This window comes from Macaca thibetana, chromosome 16 (genome assembly GCF_024542745.1).
Source record: "Macaca thibetana thibetana isolate TM-01 chromosome 16, ASM2454274v1, whole genome shotgun sequence".
NCBI classification, from domain to species: Eukaryota; Metazoa; Chordata; class Mammalia; order Primates; family Cercopithecidae; genus Macaca; species Macaca thibetana.
The window spans coordinates 4,322,143-4,339,080 of record NC_065593.1 but is presented as its reverse complement, the minus strand read 5'-3'; the positions used below and the strand labels follow the sequence as shown (position 1 = coordinate 4,339,080).

General features: G+C 50.3%; 1 protein-coding gene across 4 annotated transcripts in view; it reads left to right on the top strand.

Moving 5' to 3' along the window:
• The first annotated feature begins 1,374 nt into the window (after positions 1-1,374).
• MPRIP (myosin phosphatase Rho interacting protein) overlaps positions 1,375-16,938 on the top strand; it is a 144,765-nt gene continuing 129,201 nt past the window's right edge. For 2 of the 4 annotated variants that reach the window (XM_050763379.1, XM_050763377.1), the window contains exon 1: positions 1,375-1,885. In XM_050763379.1, coding sequence (XP_050619336.1) covers positions 1,763-1,885 — 123 coding nt within the window. In that variant the 5' untranslated portion in view covers positions 1,375-1,762. The remainder of the gene's footprint in view (positions 1,886-16,938) is intronic. The other 2 variants (XM_050763380.1, XM_050763378.1) reach the window with 1 other exon arrangement.

The following is a 16,938-nucleotide window of genomic DNA, read 5'->3' as shown; positions in this document are numbered from 1 at the left end:
CCCTGGGATATTTACCAGATGATCCGTGGAAAAATACACAGCTCTGGAAGCATCTGCTACTTCTCTTCCTAAAACCTCCCCATTCCCTGAGCAACAGCTGCTGTGGCTGCCACTACCACATGCTCCAATGTCACCTCCTCTGTGAAGGCTGGGTTAGCTCACTCCCCTGTTTAAAGACTCACCATGACTCCCAGCTGCCAGTGGGATGACATGTGCACGCCTGGGCTTGGAATACAAGGCCTGGGTGATAGAGCTCTCTCCCAATCCCTCTTGCTCCTTCCCCTATCTCCACCTACAGCCACACTCGACCCTCTCACTGTCCACTTAAACCTCCCCCTCCTCCTTGAGGCCACCCGAATTTTTCTAAAGAGCGCATTTCTCCCCTCTCTGGGCTCCTGCAACCTTCTGCCTGAGCCTTTGACAGCCTTTTCCAGGTTGTCTTTTGGCCAGGAGGCTGGACAACGGAGGATGGGAGTGACAGCTTGGCCCCTTCCTAACAGAGTGATCCTACACAAATTATTCCAGGTGTCTGAACCTTCTTTTCCTCAAGCACATCATAGGGGAAAGAATGCCTAATTCAGTACCTGGCAGAGAGTCAGCCTTCGCTCATCTCCCCTAATGGAGCTGACAGCTCTTCAAGTCCGCTGACATCTTCTCTTAGTCATCCCTTGAAACATTACCCGCTGTTACTTCTCTGCTCCTCAGTCTCCTCCTGTGTAAAATGGGGATGAGAATGGAGAGGTTGTGAAACTTTAATGAGCGAGCCCTTGGAGCAGTATCCAGCCCTTCCCGACGCTAACTATGACTCCTACGAGTGGGCCTGGTACACAGTAGGTGCTAAACTAATCCTCTCCGAGCTGGGCTTGGGGAAGATGCCTCCGTTGGGTGTACAGCATGGGCGCGGGAAGGCCAAAAGACAACCTGGAAAAGGCTGTCAAAGGCTCAGGCAGAAGGTTGCAGGAGCCCAGAGAGGGGAGAAATGCGCTCTTTAGAAAAATTCGGGTGGCCTCAAGGAGGAGGGGGAGGTTTAAGTGGACAGGGAGCAAGGGGGTTGCCGAGAGGCAGCCTGAGGTCGGCTCCGCCTTCCCCTACAGCCCCCTCCCGGACCCTGCAGCTGTCAGCCGGGCCGGCCTCGGCGCCAGTCCACCAAACCTGAACGTCCCATGCCGGCGCCCCCACCTTCCCGGCCTGCACAACTTACCTTGCGCTCGGCGGCCCTCGGTCCCGCCCCCAACTGCTATTGGCCTAGAGATTCCTTTGTTAGCGAGAGCGCGCCACCGCCATTGGCCAGTGGGGCTGCCGATCGCGTCGGGCGCGGCCCCGCCCCGTACGCCCCGGCGCCTCCCCGCGCCCGGCCGCCCGCCCGCCCCGCCCGTAGTGCGTGAGGCGCTCCGCTCCCATTTGCAGCGGCCGCGGGGCGCCGAGGGCAGCGGCGGCGGCGCGGACTAGCCGGGCCGGCGGGCGACCGGCGCCTGAGAGGCGGGCCGCAGCGGGAAGCAGCGGGCCCGAGGCCGTGTCCATGGGCCCGCGGCGGCCGGGCGGCGGCGGTGCGGGCGGGAGCGGGGCGTCGCGCGCGCTGTGAGGCCCGGGCGGCGCAGGAGCCTCGGCGCGTGCAGCGAGCCGCCGGCCGGGGAGGAGGCCGGGACGGGCCTGCGGCGGGGCCAGCGAGGGATGCGGCGGCGGCCACGCTGAGCCCCGAGCCCGCCGGGAGCGCCAGGCCGGCCGGGCCTGCGCCGCCGCCGCCGCCGCCGCCGCGCCGACCATGTCGGCAGCCAAGGAGAACCCGTGCAGGAAATTCCAGGCCAACATCTTCAACAAGAGCAAGTGTCAAAACTGCTTCAAGCCCCGCGAGTCGCATCTGCTCAACGACGAGGACCTGACGCAGGTGAGCGACCGGGGCCGGCCGGGACACCTCTGTTCTGGGAACCGCGGACCGGGGGCAGGGGCGCCGCCAAGGGCTGCAGGGAAAATAAAAATGGAGCAGGGAAATGCGCGAGTCCTGGGGCATGGGGACGGGGACGGGAAGTGCATTGACAGAGCTGGGACAAAGGGAAAATCCTCGAGTATGCCGAAAAATAACATCCTTTCCCGTTCCCATTGCCCGGCTGTGTGATTCATGCTTTTTGGGTGACTCAAAAGTGCCTGGTTTCGCTTAGTAGGAACAAAGCGCTTAGTGATTGCATGCCGCTTGACGGGACCCCCTTCAGAGTCCGGCTTGGGACTGGTCTTGGACTTGTCCAGCCAGAGTGGCCCAGGGGTCGGATTGTTGGGAAGGACTGTGGGCTTCCGTCTAGTGGGACGCAGCCTGCCCGGATTCTGAATCAAAGTCACTGTCAAGGACTGGAGAGAGGTGAAGGGTGTCCAAGTCTGGCGAGGAGGGTCTTGTTCTTGAACTTAGGCTGGCAGGCCGTAGTTGAGTGGGGAGCTGGGACCAGTTCCCTGGTCACTGGCCGAGGGGTGAGGAGACCTGTGGGTCCTGGGGAAAGTTGATTTCTGACTCCCAGCCTTATCTGTCAAACAGGGCTTTGAACTACTTGCGGCTCCCAAACGTGCATTAGAGTCACAGCCCAACACAGAGTTCTGGGGCCCCCGCTCTGGAGTAATTTGGGAGATGGGGAATTCGTATTGATGAAAGGCTCCAAGAGGCTTGGCTGCGGTCACCGTGGCCCTTGGGAACCCCTGCAGTGATTGCTCTTTGAACTCCTAGTGTTCCAGGATTCCGAGCCTTGTGTACACCTCCTTTGGATGTGCCTGGGTACCCTCCCCACAGCCATCATCTCTGTCCTCTTCAGAGCTTTCTCTCAGCCTCCTGAATGAAGCCAGGGGAAGTCCCTTCACATTCCAGTCCAGTGTGACCTAGTTGTAGCCACTGCTGTCGCAGAGGAACCCCTTAGACTGAAAACGAGTGAACGGGCCTGGTTGTTTTTAATGCCACTTCAGTGCACCCAGGGTTTGACTAGTTTACATGGCCGACTGGAGTAGGGTGGTGGGGCATGGGTTATGGCCTGGGGCCTTTCTCTGAGGTCAGGTTTCCAACTGCCAGGAAAAGATTCTTTTCATCTAAACCTCAAAAGCTTGACCAAACACTCAAGGCTGCAAAGTCGTAGATGGTTAAGATACCAAGAGCTTTAAGGACGGTCAGCTTGGGATGGGTTGAACTCGTTTACCTCGGAGGGTGTTCTGGAGTATAAAGGAGAACTTGATTCCTCCTTCTCATCTGGATGCTTTTTTGGGGGGAACAGTTTATTCGATGAGGAGTTGTTAGGAGACTTTGCTTCAAGTCTTGGTTGTCACTTCCAGCTGTGTGACCTTGAACAAATCCCTTTACCTCTGTATCTTAATTTCCTTATCTGTAAATTAGCAATCCTGGTCCCCAGCTTACCTCCTTCACTGAGCATTTGTGAAAAGCAAGAAACGATGTTTTATGAAACTTTTTTCTTTTACAATTTAACAAACCAAAAAAAACTGTCACTTTAAGAAGTTTCTGGGCAAGGGTTGTTCTGAGAGAGGATTGTAAGTTTCCTGGTTATTCTAAGCAACTGCCAAAATTGGTAAATTTACACCTCATAGGGGCTATTTGCGAATTCTTAAGCTTGGATAAACTAGGATGGAATCTGCATGTTCGAGTCCAGTCTGCTAAGATTTTTAAAAATCTGTTGATTATTAATTGGATTCACGGGGAGAGGCAAACTTAAAATACTGTACTCTCACTGTATTCAAAGTTGAATTGTGGGTTTTGAAACAGGCCTGAGACCTTCAGGGCACAACTGGAATGGTAGTTTCTGAAATAATGAGTGGGGTTATTTGTGCTGGGAGAGATTAGCCCAGCCTTCTACCTCCTGGGATCTTTCAGGAAGAAACTGCTCTTGAAAAGAGAGGAGGGAGACTCAGGGCTGTTGCCAACAGCCTTCTCTGCTGCTCTCTGCATCCGGCCCTCCCCCAGCCTCTCACTCTCATCCTTATGGCTCCATTAGAAAACCTCAACCAATCGTTTCCCATCAGTCTCCCCCAAGCCCCTGCTTCCTGCTGCCCCTCCCAGCCTCGAGCTTATTTTAGACCGTCAAAGCTGGAAGATACATCAGCCACCATCGAGGGCACCTCCTCTTTAAGAGGAGAAGATACTGGGCCCAGAGAGGTGGTGGGCAGCCTTGGCCGGCTTTTGCTTTTGAGATGTCATCTTCGCAGGAGCAGACATTTGTCTGAGCCTTTTGGTTTGAGGTTTATTTCCTCAGCTGTAGGTTTTGTTTGTTTGTTTTTCCCCTAGAGAGGCACAGAAACCTCTTGCAGGGACTGTATTATGGCATCAGACCTGGAAGGGACTTGGAGATCAACTAATGTAACCACTTCCTCTTACCGGTGAGAAGATTGAAACCCAGAGAAGGGAAGCTACTTGCCCAGTTCAGGGATGGAGCCAGGATTCTGAAGCCAATGTTAGTTTCCCTACTCCTGTTCAGGGTCTACATCTACAGTGGCCACGCCATGAGCACGTGATGAGGACAATAATGTCAGGGATGGTTATGTTGCAGGAGGTGCCTTGAGAATGCTGGCTTGGAGCAGAGGAGTTCTTTGCCTTTTTCTCCTCACGGGAATTCGGAGTAGTCTGGGATAAGTGATAAGTGACCATCCTTTATTACTTGTTCCAGGCCCCTGTTCACAGAGTGTCATTTATCCTCCAGTTCTCCTGTGCGTTTCTCAGCGAAATATGGACTCAGATATACAGTTAAACCTTTTTATCCTGAACTGTGTGCATGTATTTGCTCTGCGACATGCTTTTTGTTTTCTGCTTAACAGCATGTCTTAGCGTTCTTTTCATGGTGTTGCATATAAAGATGTCAGAACCATTTTGCATTTTGGGCCTTTAGGAGTGTACTATAATTTAACCTGTTTCCTTATTGATGGACATCAAGGTTGCTTACGGGTTTTGCTGTTATATACAGTGAATGTTTCGGCAAACAGCCTTATAAATACTTTTGGGTGTGTGTGCGTGCACGCATGAATGCAAGTATTTCTCTGGGGGCAGATACCTATAAATAGAATGGCTGGGTTGACATCAAGCGCATTAATTTTTTTTCAGATACCACGAAGTTGCCTTCCAAAAAAGGCTGTGTCATAACGTTTCCAGGACTGGATATTATCAAATGATTTAATTCTCTAATAATTTTCCTGATTACTGGCGAGGTTGAGCCTTTTTTAATACTATTTACTGAGTATTTTTGTTTCTTTTGTGGATTGCCTGTTCGTATTGCTTGCCCAGTTTTCTGTCAGGTTAGTTTTTCCCCCAGTTGATTTGTAGGGGCTTTCTATAAGTGCTTTAGGTCAGGGGTCTGCAAACTTTTTTGGTAAAAGGCCAAATAGCAAATATAATTTAGTCTCTGTGGAGTATATGGTCTCTGTGACAACTGTGCAGACTTTGCCGTCTCATCACAAAGGCAGCTGTGGACAACACATTGATGAATGAGTTTGTTATGAGTTATGAGTTCGAATGAGTTACTGTGTTCCAGTAAAACTTTATTTACCGGCAGGGTGCAGTGGCTCACGCCTGTAATCCCAGCACTTAGGGAGGCTGAGGTGGGCGGATGACCTGAGGTCAGGAGTTCAAGAGCAGCCTGGCCAACATGGTAAAACCCTGTCTCTTCTAAAAGTACAAAAATTAGCTGGGTGTGACAGTGGCACATGCCTGTAATCCCAGCTACTCCTTGGGAGGCTGAGGCATGAGAATTGCTTGAACCCAGAAGGCAGAGGTTGCAGTGAGCTGAGATCGCGCCAGTGCACTACAGCCTGGGCAACAAAGTGAGACTCCTTCTCAAAAAAGTAATAATAATAAAAAATTTTAAAAACTTTATTTACAAAAACAGGCAGCTGGCGTGATGTGTGGCCTGCGAGCCATGGTTTGCTGACCCTGCACTAGATACTAGTCCGATGCTTGCCATGTATTGCAGGTATTTTTTCCCAGAATGTCACTTGTCTTTTATGTGTGGTCGTTTTTCTTTTTCATAATATGAATGCAGTTGTCTGTTTTTTTTTTTTTTTTTTTTTTTTTTTTTTTATAGTTTGTAGTTTTAATGTCATGTTTAAGGCCTACTTTCCAAGATTCGTAAAATAATTTCTCATATTCTTTTATAGCTATTTTTATGCTTAGCTTTTTAATCTATCAGACTTGTTTTTTAGGAAAATAATTCTGGCTAAAGGCAGAAGATCTACTGGAGGATATTAAAGTAGGTAAATTACAATCAATGCCTTCTCTCCAGATCAGTGCTGATGAGGATGGAAGAAATCAGACTCTAGGGACAGGATGTTGTTGGTTGATCAGAGGTGGGTGTTGAGGAACCTGGGGTACCTTTATAGGTACTTAGAAGTACCTTTAACAGAGATTGAGAAGAACAGATTTGGAGTAAATGGGGGGATGGGGAGGGGTAAAAAATAATGTGGTAAGTTTGACCAGAGGGAGGCTGGGTTGGAATTCTTAAGTCTTGGATGTGGAGGTGGTTGCTGAAATCATGGGAGTGAGTGTGAGCACTCAGGAGGCTGCATAGAGTGAAAGGAGAGGAACCAACCTAGGGAGCCCCCATGTAGTGGGCAGGCAGAAGGGGAGCAGGTGCAGAGGCCAGGAGGTGAATCAGAGGGGTGGGTGTTAGTGGGAGAAGCAGGTCTGGAACCCAGGGTGCTCAGCTTCTACATCCATGTGGGCTCCCAGCAGGTGTTGATCTGGGGGTGACGTCTCATTCTCCTGCTGACTGTAACTTCAGGCATTGCCTCTGTGGAAGGAGCCTGCAAGCTTCTTTCTAGTTCTTTGTCTAGCCCTGTTTTTTTGTGGGACCTTGGCTGGGTCATTTCATTGCTCAGGCCTCTGTTTTCCCACCTGGGAATGAGCTTGTTTTTGATCTCTCCCAGAGTTCTTAGTCTTCCTGGTATGATTCTGCCTTCGCTGTGCCCATACCCCACACTGCCAAGGCTGCGGGGGCCTCGGGTGGGAATTTCAGACATAGAGGGTGTGGGCCAGGACGAGGTCTTAGGGAAGCATTTCATCAGGTTCCCTTTGTTCCTGTAAACATTCATAGAAGTTCTAAGGCATAGGACTTACTGATTTGACTTAATGTGTATCTCAGAAACAATGGGGAGATTTCGCATCCCCCTTTGTAGAAGATCTGTAACAGGAGTCGGTGTGTTGCTTGGCAGGGAGTGTGTCAGAAATCTCAGACACACAAAGTCCCATTTCAAACGGCCAAGCACCCTGAGAAATGCTCAGCGTTGTCATCAGTGAAACCCAAATGGAAACCACAGTGAGATATCACTTTATACCTGTCAGGATGGCTAGAATTTAAAAAAAAAAAAAAAAAAAAAGGATATAACATGTTGGCAAGGACGTGAAGAAGTTATAACCTTTATGCGTTGCTGGTGGGAGTGAAATGGTGTAGCTGCTGTGGAAACAGTTTGGGGGTTTCTCAAAAAGTTCAGCATAGAACCTACCACATGAGCCAACATTCCCACTCCTAGGTATGTGCCCAGGAGAATTGAGGACAGGTGTGTTCATAACAGCACTACTCACGATAGCCAAAAGGTGGCAACAATCCAAGAGTCCATTCACTAATAAGTAGATAAGCAAATCATAGTGTATCCATACCATGGAATATCATTCAGTTCTAAGAAGGAGCGAAGTACTGAGACGTGCTACAGCATGGACGAACCTAGAAAACATTGCGCTAAGAAGCAGACATGAAAGGTCATGTGTCACATACTGTATGATTCCATTTGTGTAAAATGTCCAAAACAAGTAAATCTGTAGCAACAGAAAGCAGATTGGTTGTTGCCAGAGCCTGAGGGTTGGGTGGGCGATGTGGAATGACTTCTGATGAGATTGGGGTTCTATTTTGGGGTGATGAAATGTTTTGGAATTAGATAAAAGTGCTGGTTGCACAACATTGTGAAATGTATTAAATGCCACTGAATTGTTCACTTCCAGGTGCTCCTTGACTTATGATGGGACTTATGGTGGGGATACATCCAGGTAAACCCATCAGACCTATCACAAAGTCAAAATTGTAAGTCAGGGACTGTCTGTACAAGAATCGCTCTCTCACACACACACCTGTCTTCTGCTCCTTGTGTCACCCGGAGTGAATATCTGATTGTTTCTAGAGTCTAGACCAGGGCTTGGCAATTTTTTTTTTTTTTTTTTTTTTTTTTTTTAAAGACGGAGTCTCGCTCTGTCGCCTGGGCTGGAGTGCAGTGGCCAGATCTCAGCTTACTGCAAGCTCCGCCTCCCGGGTTTACGCAATTTTCCTGCCTCAGCCTCCCGAGTAGCTGGGACTACAGGCGCCCGCCACCTCGCCTGGCTAGTTTTTTGTGTTTTTTAGTAGAGACGTGGTTTCACCGTGTTAGCCAGGATGGTCTCAATCTCCTGACCTCGATATCCGCCCGTCTCGGCCTCCCAAAGTGCTGGGATTACAGGCTTGAGCCACTGCGCCCGGCCAGCAATTTTTTTTTTTTTTTTAAAGGACTCTTCTTTTATCCTGGGGAACTCCTTCCCCAAGCCACTCTTTGCCACCTGAATGACACAGTTGGACCAGGTCAGTGGTTTTCAAGCTTTCATCAAATCCCAGAGCCTTATACTCAAAGGAATCTTGTATATTTTAGGTTTAGCAGGCCAGTAGGCAAAAATCGAGGAGGTTGTGTAGGATTATAGCCATTTAAAAACGTAGAAGCCAGTCTTGGTTTTGGGGTCTTAGAAAAGCAGGTGATGGGCCGATTTGGCACAGGGGCACAGTGTGCCACCCCTCAGTTAGACCAGCCCTGTCATTTAGAGCTCTAATGGAAGCCACATAGGAAATTTTAAATTTTCTAGCGGCAGGCACCCGCTAGAAAAGAGGGGCTAGGTGCAGTGGCTCATGCCTGTAATCTCAGCACTTTGGGAGGCCGGGATGGGTGGATCATGAGGTCAGGAAATCAAGACCATCCTGGCTAACACAGTGAAATCCCGTCTCTACTAAAAAAAAAATACAAAAATATTAGCCGGGCGTGGTGTCGGGCATCTGTAGTCGCAGCTACTAGGGAGGCTTAGGCAGGAGAATGGTGTGAACCTGGGAGGTGGAGCTTGCAGTGAGCCAAGATCCTGCCACTGCACTCCAGCCTGGGTGACAGAGTGAGACTCCGTCTCAAAAAAAAAAAAAAAAGTAAGAGGTGAAATTAATTTTAATTGTATTTTATTTAACCAGACATATCCAAAATACTGTCATTTCACCATGTAAAAAAGTTATGATGTGCGCATTTTACCTTACAGCACATTTCAGCTCAGACCAGCCACTTTCCCACTGCTTAGTAACCCAGTGGTGTGGCTGCTGCCTACAGTCCTGGCGGCAGCCCTGGGGTGCTACAGCTGGTGGTGAGTTTCCTCCTCCCTCCCTTGGGCCCTGGGTTGGAAGGTTTCTGGAGTGCTGCTTCTCTGGGACTTCTTACTCCTTTTTGTGTTCCCACTCCTCCTTGGCCCTTGGTGTCTGTTGCCAACTTTTGAAGTTTCTTTCTTTGACTGTCATGTCTTTGATGGCATCTTTTGGTGTGTTAGAAGTTCTGTTCTGGGCTGTGATCCCCACTCCCTGCCCACAGGCAGAGTTTATGGGGAGAAGGGAGGAGGGTCCTGGCCAGGGCCTCACGTCTGTCCTGTGGGGGAGCAGGTGAGGACCTTGGGGGGCAGGCTGCCGTATCCCCCTCTAGACTGGACATGTGATGTTCCAGTATTATGTAGTTGCACCCTAGCTTTTTTCCCTGGGTTCTAGCCTGTTACCTGACCTTTTCCTCTGAGTTCTGTTTCCCTTGCCACGCAGAAGGACTATAGTCCAAGGCCTGTGTTCTCTTCCTGACACAAATGTGCAGGGTGACCCTGGAAGGTGACTTATGTCTCCCACCTGTAAAGCGGGTGCCTGCCTTCTCTTTGCAGGGGAGGAGTAGTGTGCTGATGGAATGGAGGAGTTCCTGAACCCGCCATGTGGTGAGGGATGTTCCAGGAAGCACGTTGGCTGCCGCCTCTGGGGGAAGTAGCCTTTCTTTGGGCAATCTCATGCTCTTTAGCAGAAATAAAGAAATTCAACTCGGAATGTTTAAATTGTTCCAAGCTGCCACTTAGTCTTGAAAGTGGGAGAGAGCGTGGCAGCGAGGCGCAGGGAAAGACATGCTACTACTGGACATGGATGATCATTGGGTGCTAATTTGGAAGCATCTGACCTAAGAAAAGGGGCTCTTCTTTTATCCTGGGAAACTCATTCCCCCAGCCACTCTTTCCCAGCTGAATGACACAGTTGGACGAGGTGGATGGTTTTCAAGCTTTCACCAAAAGCAGCGCGGCTCTGGGCAGTGCAGCCAAAGCCTGGAGCTTGGCCTCCCATCCTGGGGGGGCAGGTGGGCGGGGAGGGGGAGGGCCTCTGGTCATCTCTGGGGCCACTTGGGGCAGGTTCAAAAACTCTGCCCTAGATTTTGTGCTTTTTCCTTTTTCCAGTTTTAGCAATTGAGGCAGTCTCATAGCTGCTCTGGGTTGGAAACCCCATGCCCTACCCACCACTCTCGAGGCATTGTCACTTCCATTGGGGGCAGGAGAACCTGGGGGGTTGATTCACTGACATTTTGTCTCTGGAAGCTGGAACTGGAATCTTCCAAACCACTCACTGGTTTTCTCAGTCAGGGTCATCCTAGTTCACATGAAACCACAGCCTGGTTTTTGCCTGGAGCCTGTAACCCATCTGGCTGCTTCCCCTTGGGCGCAGCTTGGCGGTTGCATGCTGTGCCAGAGGTGGCCCTGGTGTCAGAGCTGCCTTGCAGCAAGACTCTGAGTGGATGGGCTTGCTGGATCCTTTGAATCTCTACCTACTATATCGTATCATAGCCCGTGATTTCACACATACCTCAGCAGGCAAGCGTTGCCAGCAGGGCTGGTGGCAGCAAGGCCTCCCTCGGAGGAGGGGATGCTGAGTTTTCAGAGAGCTCGAGTGACCTGCTCAAGGTCACTGAGCTGCTCAATGATGGGGCCGTGATACAGAGCTCAGTTCCATGAGGCTCCCATGCCAGAGTCCACCCTGGCTCCAGACTCATCCTCCCCGTCCTTGGGAAGGCCACTTTGCTTTGTAAACTCCTTAGTGTTTTTGTTTGGCTCGGGGCAGATGGGTGGTAGGGAGATTGGTATATTGCAATGCTGCAGAGTAAATCACAGCTGTTTCCTGGACTTCTCTAATTCCTAGCCCTGGAAAGAGGGACCTGCTGGGGCTGTCTGTACCTGCCCTCCCCGCCTTTGCCCCACATTATGCAGGTGAGGAATTGTCTTCAGTTAGCAGATGGAGCCTCCAAGACCTGGAGAGGTTCAGCAGAAGAGGTTCAGCCACCTGCCTAGGTCACAGGAAGGCCAGCATGGTTTTTTCCAAAGTCCTGTTTGGCCACCTTGTCTCTGATAAGTGTTAACCTTTGCTATCAGGAACAGGGCCTTGCCCCAACGTGGACTCCTTAGTTATTGAGTGTGTGGTGGGGTGTGTGTGTGAATGGCGCAGGCTGTTGTGCAGGGCATCGCCTAGGTCTTCTCCTCTCCTCCGCCTCGGGGTGCCCCACTTCCCCAACATGGGCTACTGGCCTAGGCAGCAACCACACCTTTGGCAAAGCTCTGAACAGGAAGCACAATTTTTTCCCCTGAAAGAGGAATTCAGAATCAGGAAATAGCTTTGTCCTTGATCTCTGTAGTTTCTGAGGCACTGGTTTTAACAGACCCATAAGCAACCATGGTGCACTTTCCACACAAGATTTCTGACCTCCTCATGGTCCTGCCCATAAAGGGGCCAAGGGAAGGGGGAGCAGCTGCAGGGAGCCCCAGCTGAGCCAGAGAAAGGGGCCATGTCTCCTGGGTCTCCTGATGCCATACCCAGAGCCTCACTATCAGGACTGGGTGAGCCACTTGGGGCTCAGGAGCCTCAGGGCCCCAGGAGGGGTGGTTCAGGGCATTTGTATGGCTTCTGCTTGGGGACCTGCTCTGACCTAGAAATCTGACACAGTCCCACTTTTCATTTCAGTGTGCCCAGGCAAGGGAATTGGAATGGTGGCGAGCCTAGATTTGAGTTTCCATTCTAGCTCCATTTTCCATGCTGATGGAGCAAGTTACTTAGAACTGAGGCATCTGTACCCCTCATCTGAAAACTGGGGGATTATAATAATAGTGCCCATGGCTTTGAGTCGTGATAAGGATGCTGGAAGATGCTTGCAAAGTCCTCAGCAACCGCAGGATCTGTGGCAAGGGCAGAGTTTGGAAATACTGGGTTATATGGTGGGTGCTTAGTAAATGGGGTCCGTTTTATCAGCAATAAACCATGCAGTATGGAGCCTTGTGTGGGACACGGATCTTGCCCTTGGGAAGCTCTCACTTAGCATGCTGGCCCTTCCGCTCTTGAATGTCCACCATGGGCCAGGCCATGGACGAGATGGGACAGGGGCAGTGCAGGGAGCGCCAGGTCCCCATCCCTCTTAGGTTCCTGCTGAGAAAACAGCCCAGGAAGGGGACCTTCCACTGTGATTTTGTGGGCGAGCGAGCCCTCAAACCTGTTTCTCTGTGTCCCATGCCCATTAAACAGAAACTCAGGCCCATGCCCATTAAACAGACACTCAGGCTGTCTCCTCTCCCACTGAGCTGCTCTGCACCACCCTAGCAGCTTCCTCATGTCAGCCCCTTGAAGACTGGAAAGAAGTAGTCAGTTTGCCTTCTGTGTGTTTGATTTTTCAGAATGAATAAGTACAGTAAGTCCTCACCATTGTTGGTAGGCTTTTGGAAACTGCTACTGTAAGCAAAACAACACACAACCAAACCAATTTTATCATAAGCTAATTGATATAAACAAGATTTAAGTTTCTATGGCATATTTCAGGTTACAAAAAAATAACCAAACTTCTAAATAAAGATCCAAAATATTTCTAATATTAAACATGGAAATATATGTGAGCTATTACATACATTTCAGGAAGATGAATAAAAATAAGATCATTATCCAGGTTTTGGTGAATCAGTGAGTGACGACAGTCATGGTGGTGGTTAAATCAAGGAATAAATGTCTGCAAAGTGAAAGTTGTAAGGCACACCTCCTACCACCAGGAAGTTCAAAAACAAGAACAAAAGTGGCGGGCTCGCTGAGTGCTTCTTACTGCATAGTTTATTGTCATGTATTTGTGTGATCATCGTAGACTTGATGACTTTTTAGTTGGCAGTTACCTATATTCATTCATTCATTTTCCAGTTCGCTTATTCCAGTTCAATGTCATCGGTGGCTGGAGCCTCTCCCAGGGCATAAAGCCTGGACAGGATGCTGTTCCATCACAGGACACACTGGTACCCACACCTGCTCGGACTGGGACCACTTAGATGTCCAGTTTACTGAATGTGCACATCTCTGAGATGTGAAAGAAAGCAGAGTACACAGAGAAAACCTACAGAGTTGTGAGAGCACACAAACTCCACACAGACAGTGGGTGCAGGAATTCTTTTTTTTTTTTTCTTAACATTGTTATAACAAATCAATGTTGAATGAAATGACATTATTTGAGGACCTGCTGTGTAAGGACTGAACTGATTTTAAGAATTTTTAGGTCAGGTACTGCGGCTCACACCTGTTATCCCAAAACTTTGAGAGGCCAAGGTGGGCAGATTGCTTGAGCCCAGGAGTTCGAGATCAGCCTGGGCAAGACAGGAAACCCTGTCTCTACAAAAAAGTAAAAAACATAGCCAAGCATGGTGGCACATGCCTGTGGTCCCAGCTACTTGGGAGGCTGAGGTAGAAGGATCGCCTGAGGCAGGAGGTGGAGGTTGCAGTAAGCTGAGATCACGCCACTGCACTCCAACCCGGGTGACAGAACGAGACCCTGTATCAAAAAAAAACAAAAATTTTTTTAGAGGGTGGGAAGTGAAGGGGCCAGGCGTCATCAGCTTAGGATTTAACATTAGAGGCCACTTCTGTGCCCCTGTCAAGCCCAGAGAAGTCATGCAGGTCCCATGAAGGGCAGAGCAGATCCTAATTTTAGGAATTTCTTTGAAGGGAATATAAGTTGCCATGGGCAGTGTGGGAGAAGATTAAGAGAAGCCATGCACATCCCACTCATATCCGTGGAGCAACTGCCTTGCAGTTGTCTGGGAAGGAAAATCCTTGTGCTGGGCCTGGTTGAAATGCCCAAGGAAGGTAGAGAGGAGCCCAGAGCTGGGGAGCCGGGTCTAGTCCCAAATCACTGGGTGGCTGGGAGATCTGGCCAGGATGTTTCATGGCCTCCTGGTCACCAGTGTTGAGTGGGTCCCCTCAGTTGGCAGGCAGGTCTTTCCAGCCTCTCTGTCCACCCCACCCCCAGCCTTTACAAGTCATTCACCCTTGCAGGAAAGGGAGCCTCTGCTGAGGGGACCCTTCTGTGAGATCTAAACAAGAGGAGTCTCTTCTTTTGAACCTGAGAACGAGCTCTTCTAACAGACAGATGTCACCTCGGCAGACAGCCCACTACTTCTCAATTCCACATCTCCCTTCCCACCTGGAAACCCCGTGAGCCTGGGAGCTTAGGAGTCCTCTTCCTGGGGGCCCAGCCAGCTAGCACCTGGCCTTCTATGGTGTGGAGGTTTTCCTATACGGAAATTGCTAAAGGGTGGCCTGCCCTGGCATTGTGTTGTTGCGCTGTTGGTGGTATTCATAGCTGACAGGAATTGCCCTGTGCCAGGCCACTATTAGCTCATTTATGTTTCCAGCAGCGTCAGAAGGCGGAGATAAGAGAAGGGTAGAGAGAGGTAGTATCATATGCCTAGAGCAGCTCCTCTGTTGGCAAAGCCAGGAGGAAACCCAGCTGTGGGACTCCAGGCCTTCCCGGTCTCCACATGACCCGAGAGGACTGAGCTCGGCCTTGAGACCGTCACTCTCTGGCTGTGTGTGGCCCCCTTGACCCCTAGTGTCCAGGAGCGGGGCTGACCACCTTGGTACGTGCAGGGAAGGGTGGGGCTGACCTCGTTTAGCTTTCCTGTCTCGTTTTTGCTCCTCCTTCCACCATGCTTCTGTCCTACCTGTTTCTGAATGGGAAGGACGGCTTTTTGAGGAACAGGGTGTGACTCTTCCCCACAAAGATGTTGCCCCAGAAATTTGTCCCCACGCATTCTCCAGCTCTCTTCCCTTTGCCATGAATGGCGTCATGTTCCAAAAATCCTGTGGCCATGAGCTGTTTGTCAAGACCGAACAGGGAAGAGGCTTTTAAAATGTCACTTTCCCCCTCCAGCTGGAGTACAGTGGGGAGCTGGGGCTGGGCTTTCAGGACATGCGTGTGGGCAGAGGGGGCCCAGGAGCCCAGTGGGAGTCAAGGGAGAGTTTATAGCCGGCCAGCAGCTGTGGGCCCTGCTGTCCCCGTGCTATGATGGGGTGAACTGTGTGTGTGGTTTCTTGGTTTTGAGGGTCTTTTTTTTTTTTTGAGGTGAAATTCACGCAACATAAAATTAACCATTTTAACATGTACAATTCCATTGCATTTAGCACATTCACAGTATTGTACAACTTCCACCCCTCTTCAGTTGGAAACATTTCCGTTGCTCCAAAAGAACCCCCCCCCCACCTTAACTATTAAGCAGTTCCCCCACCTTTAGTCCCCAGCAACTACAAATCTGCTTTGTGCCTCTATGGAGTTACTTATTCTGGAAATTTCATCAAAACAGAATCATACCATACCATATGTGCCCTTTTGTCTGTGGTGTCTTGCATTTGGCCTAATGCTTTCAAGGTTCATCCACCTTGTAGCACAGGTCAGAATTCATTCCTTGTATGGATGGTGGACACTGGGATTGCTTCACCCTTTTGGCTGTTGTGGATAGTGCTGCTGTGAACACAGGTGTGCGGGCATTTGTCTGAACACCTCTTTTCAGCTCTTTTGAGTGGACCCCAGGAGAGGACTTGCTGGCCTGTGACCGTTCTGTCAGTGAGCTATTTGGCATCAGCACCTGGAGCCAGATGTCAGCCCTGCAGACTACTGGGTGGGAGGGCTATGGGTGGGTCCCAAATAGTGCCCGCCCAGAGCCTGGTGCTCTTCACAGAGGAGTCTGGGATGGAAACTGGGTTCCTGGAACATCCCTCAAGAGTGGCACACATGAGTGCCACTATGAGGCAGTGGCACAGGGGGCCATGCAGGTGCAGGGGTGGCTCAGCTACTCGGAGGTTCACGCCTTCTTTCTTCCCTTTTTGTCTGACCTGAAGATAAGCTGAGCTGCCAAGAAAGAGGCAAGTTAATCCTTAAACATTGTTGGAAGAGGGGCTGTGGGGCATGGGAGTTGAAGGCTGGCGACCCCAGGGAGATGTGGTGCCTTCCCAGTGCTAGGTGCTGGGAGCTGCTGGCAGAGGGCACACAGAGACCCACAGTGGTCCCCAGAGGACCTTGGGCCCAGCTAGAGGGAAAAGGCCTTTGCTGCGCTGTTCATCACTGTTACCAGTTTTCAAGCTTTATTTCTTTGGCAGCAGAACACCCACCCCCTTGAAATGAAACATGGAGCTCACGTATATGATGCGTGAATGTTCTCATGTTGAAGCCCAGGAAGAGAAATGGCACCAGCTGTGAGACCAACTTGACCCCCACGCGCTGCCCCATCCTACACCTGAGGTGGCCCCTGAAGCATGACCTCCGGGGATCTTCACAGTTTGAAGAACCACTGATGTACTCTAATACTTGCAGTAATATTTTTTAATAGAATGCAATATTGGATGTACACAAAAGGATACAAGCAGCATACATTTACAGTATACATCTGAATAATAAAAATGAATGCTCATGAACCTGCCACCTGACTTAAGAAAGAGAACACTGACATCCAGTCAAAGCATCCTTCACGCCCCTCCCCAGTGGTATCCCTTTCACAGAGGTGACCTGGGATGATTTAGGGGTGGGAGCCGAGGCCCAGTTGGGTAGCTCAGGCATTGCCCT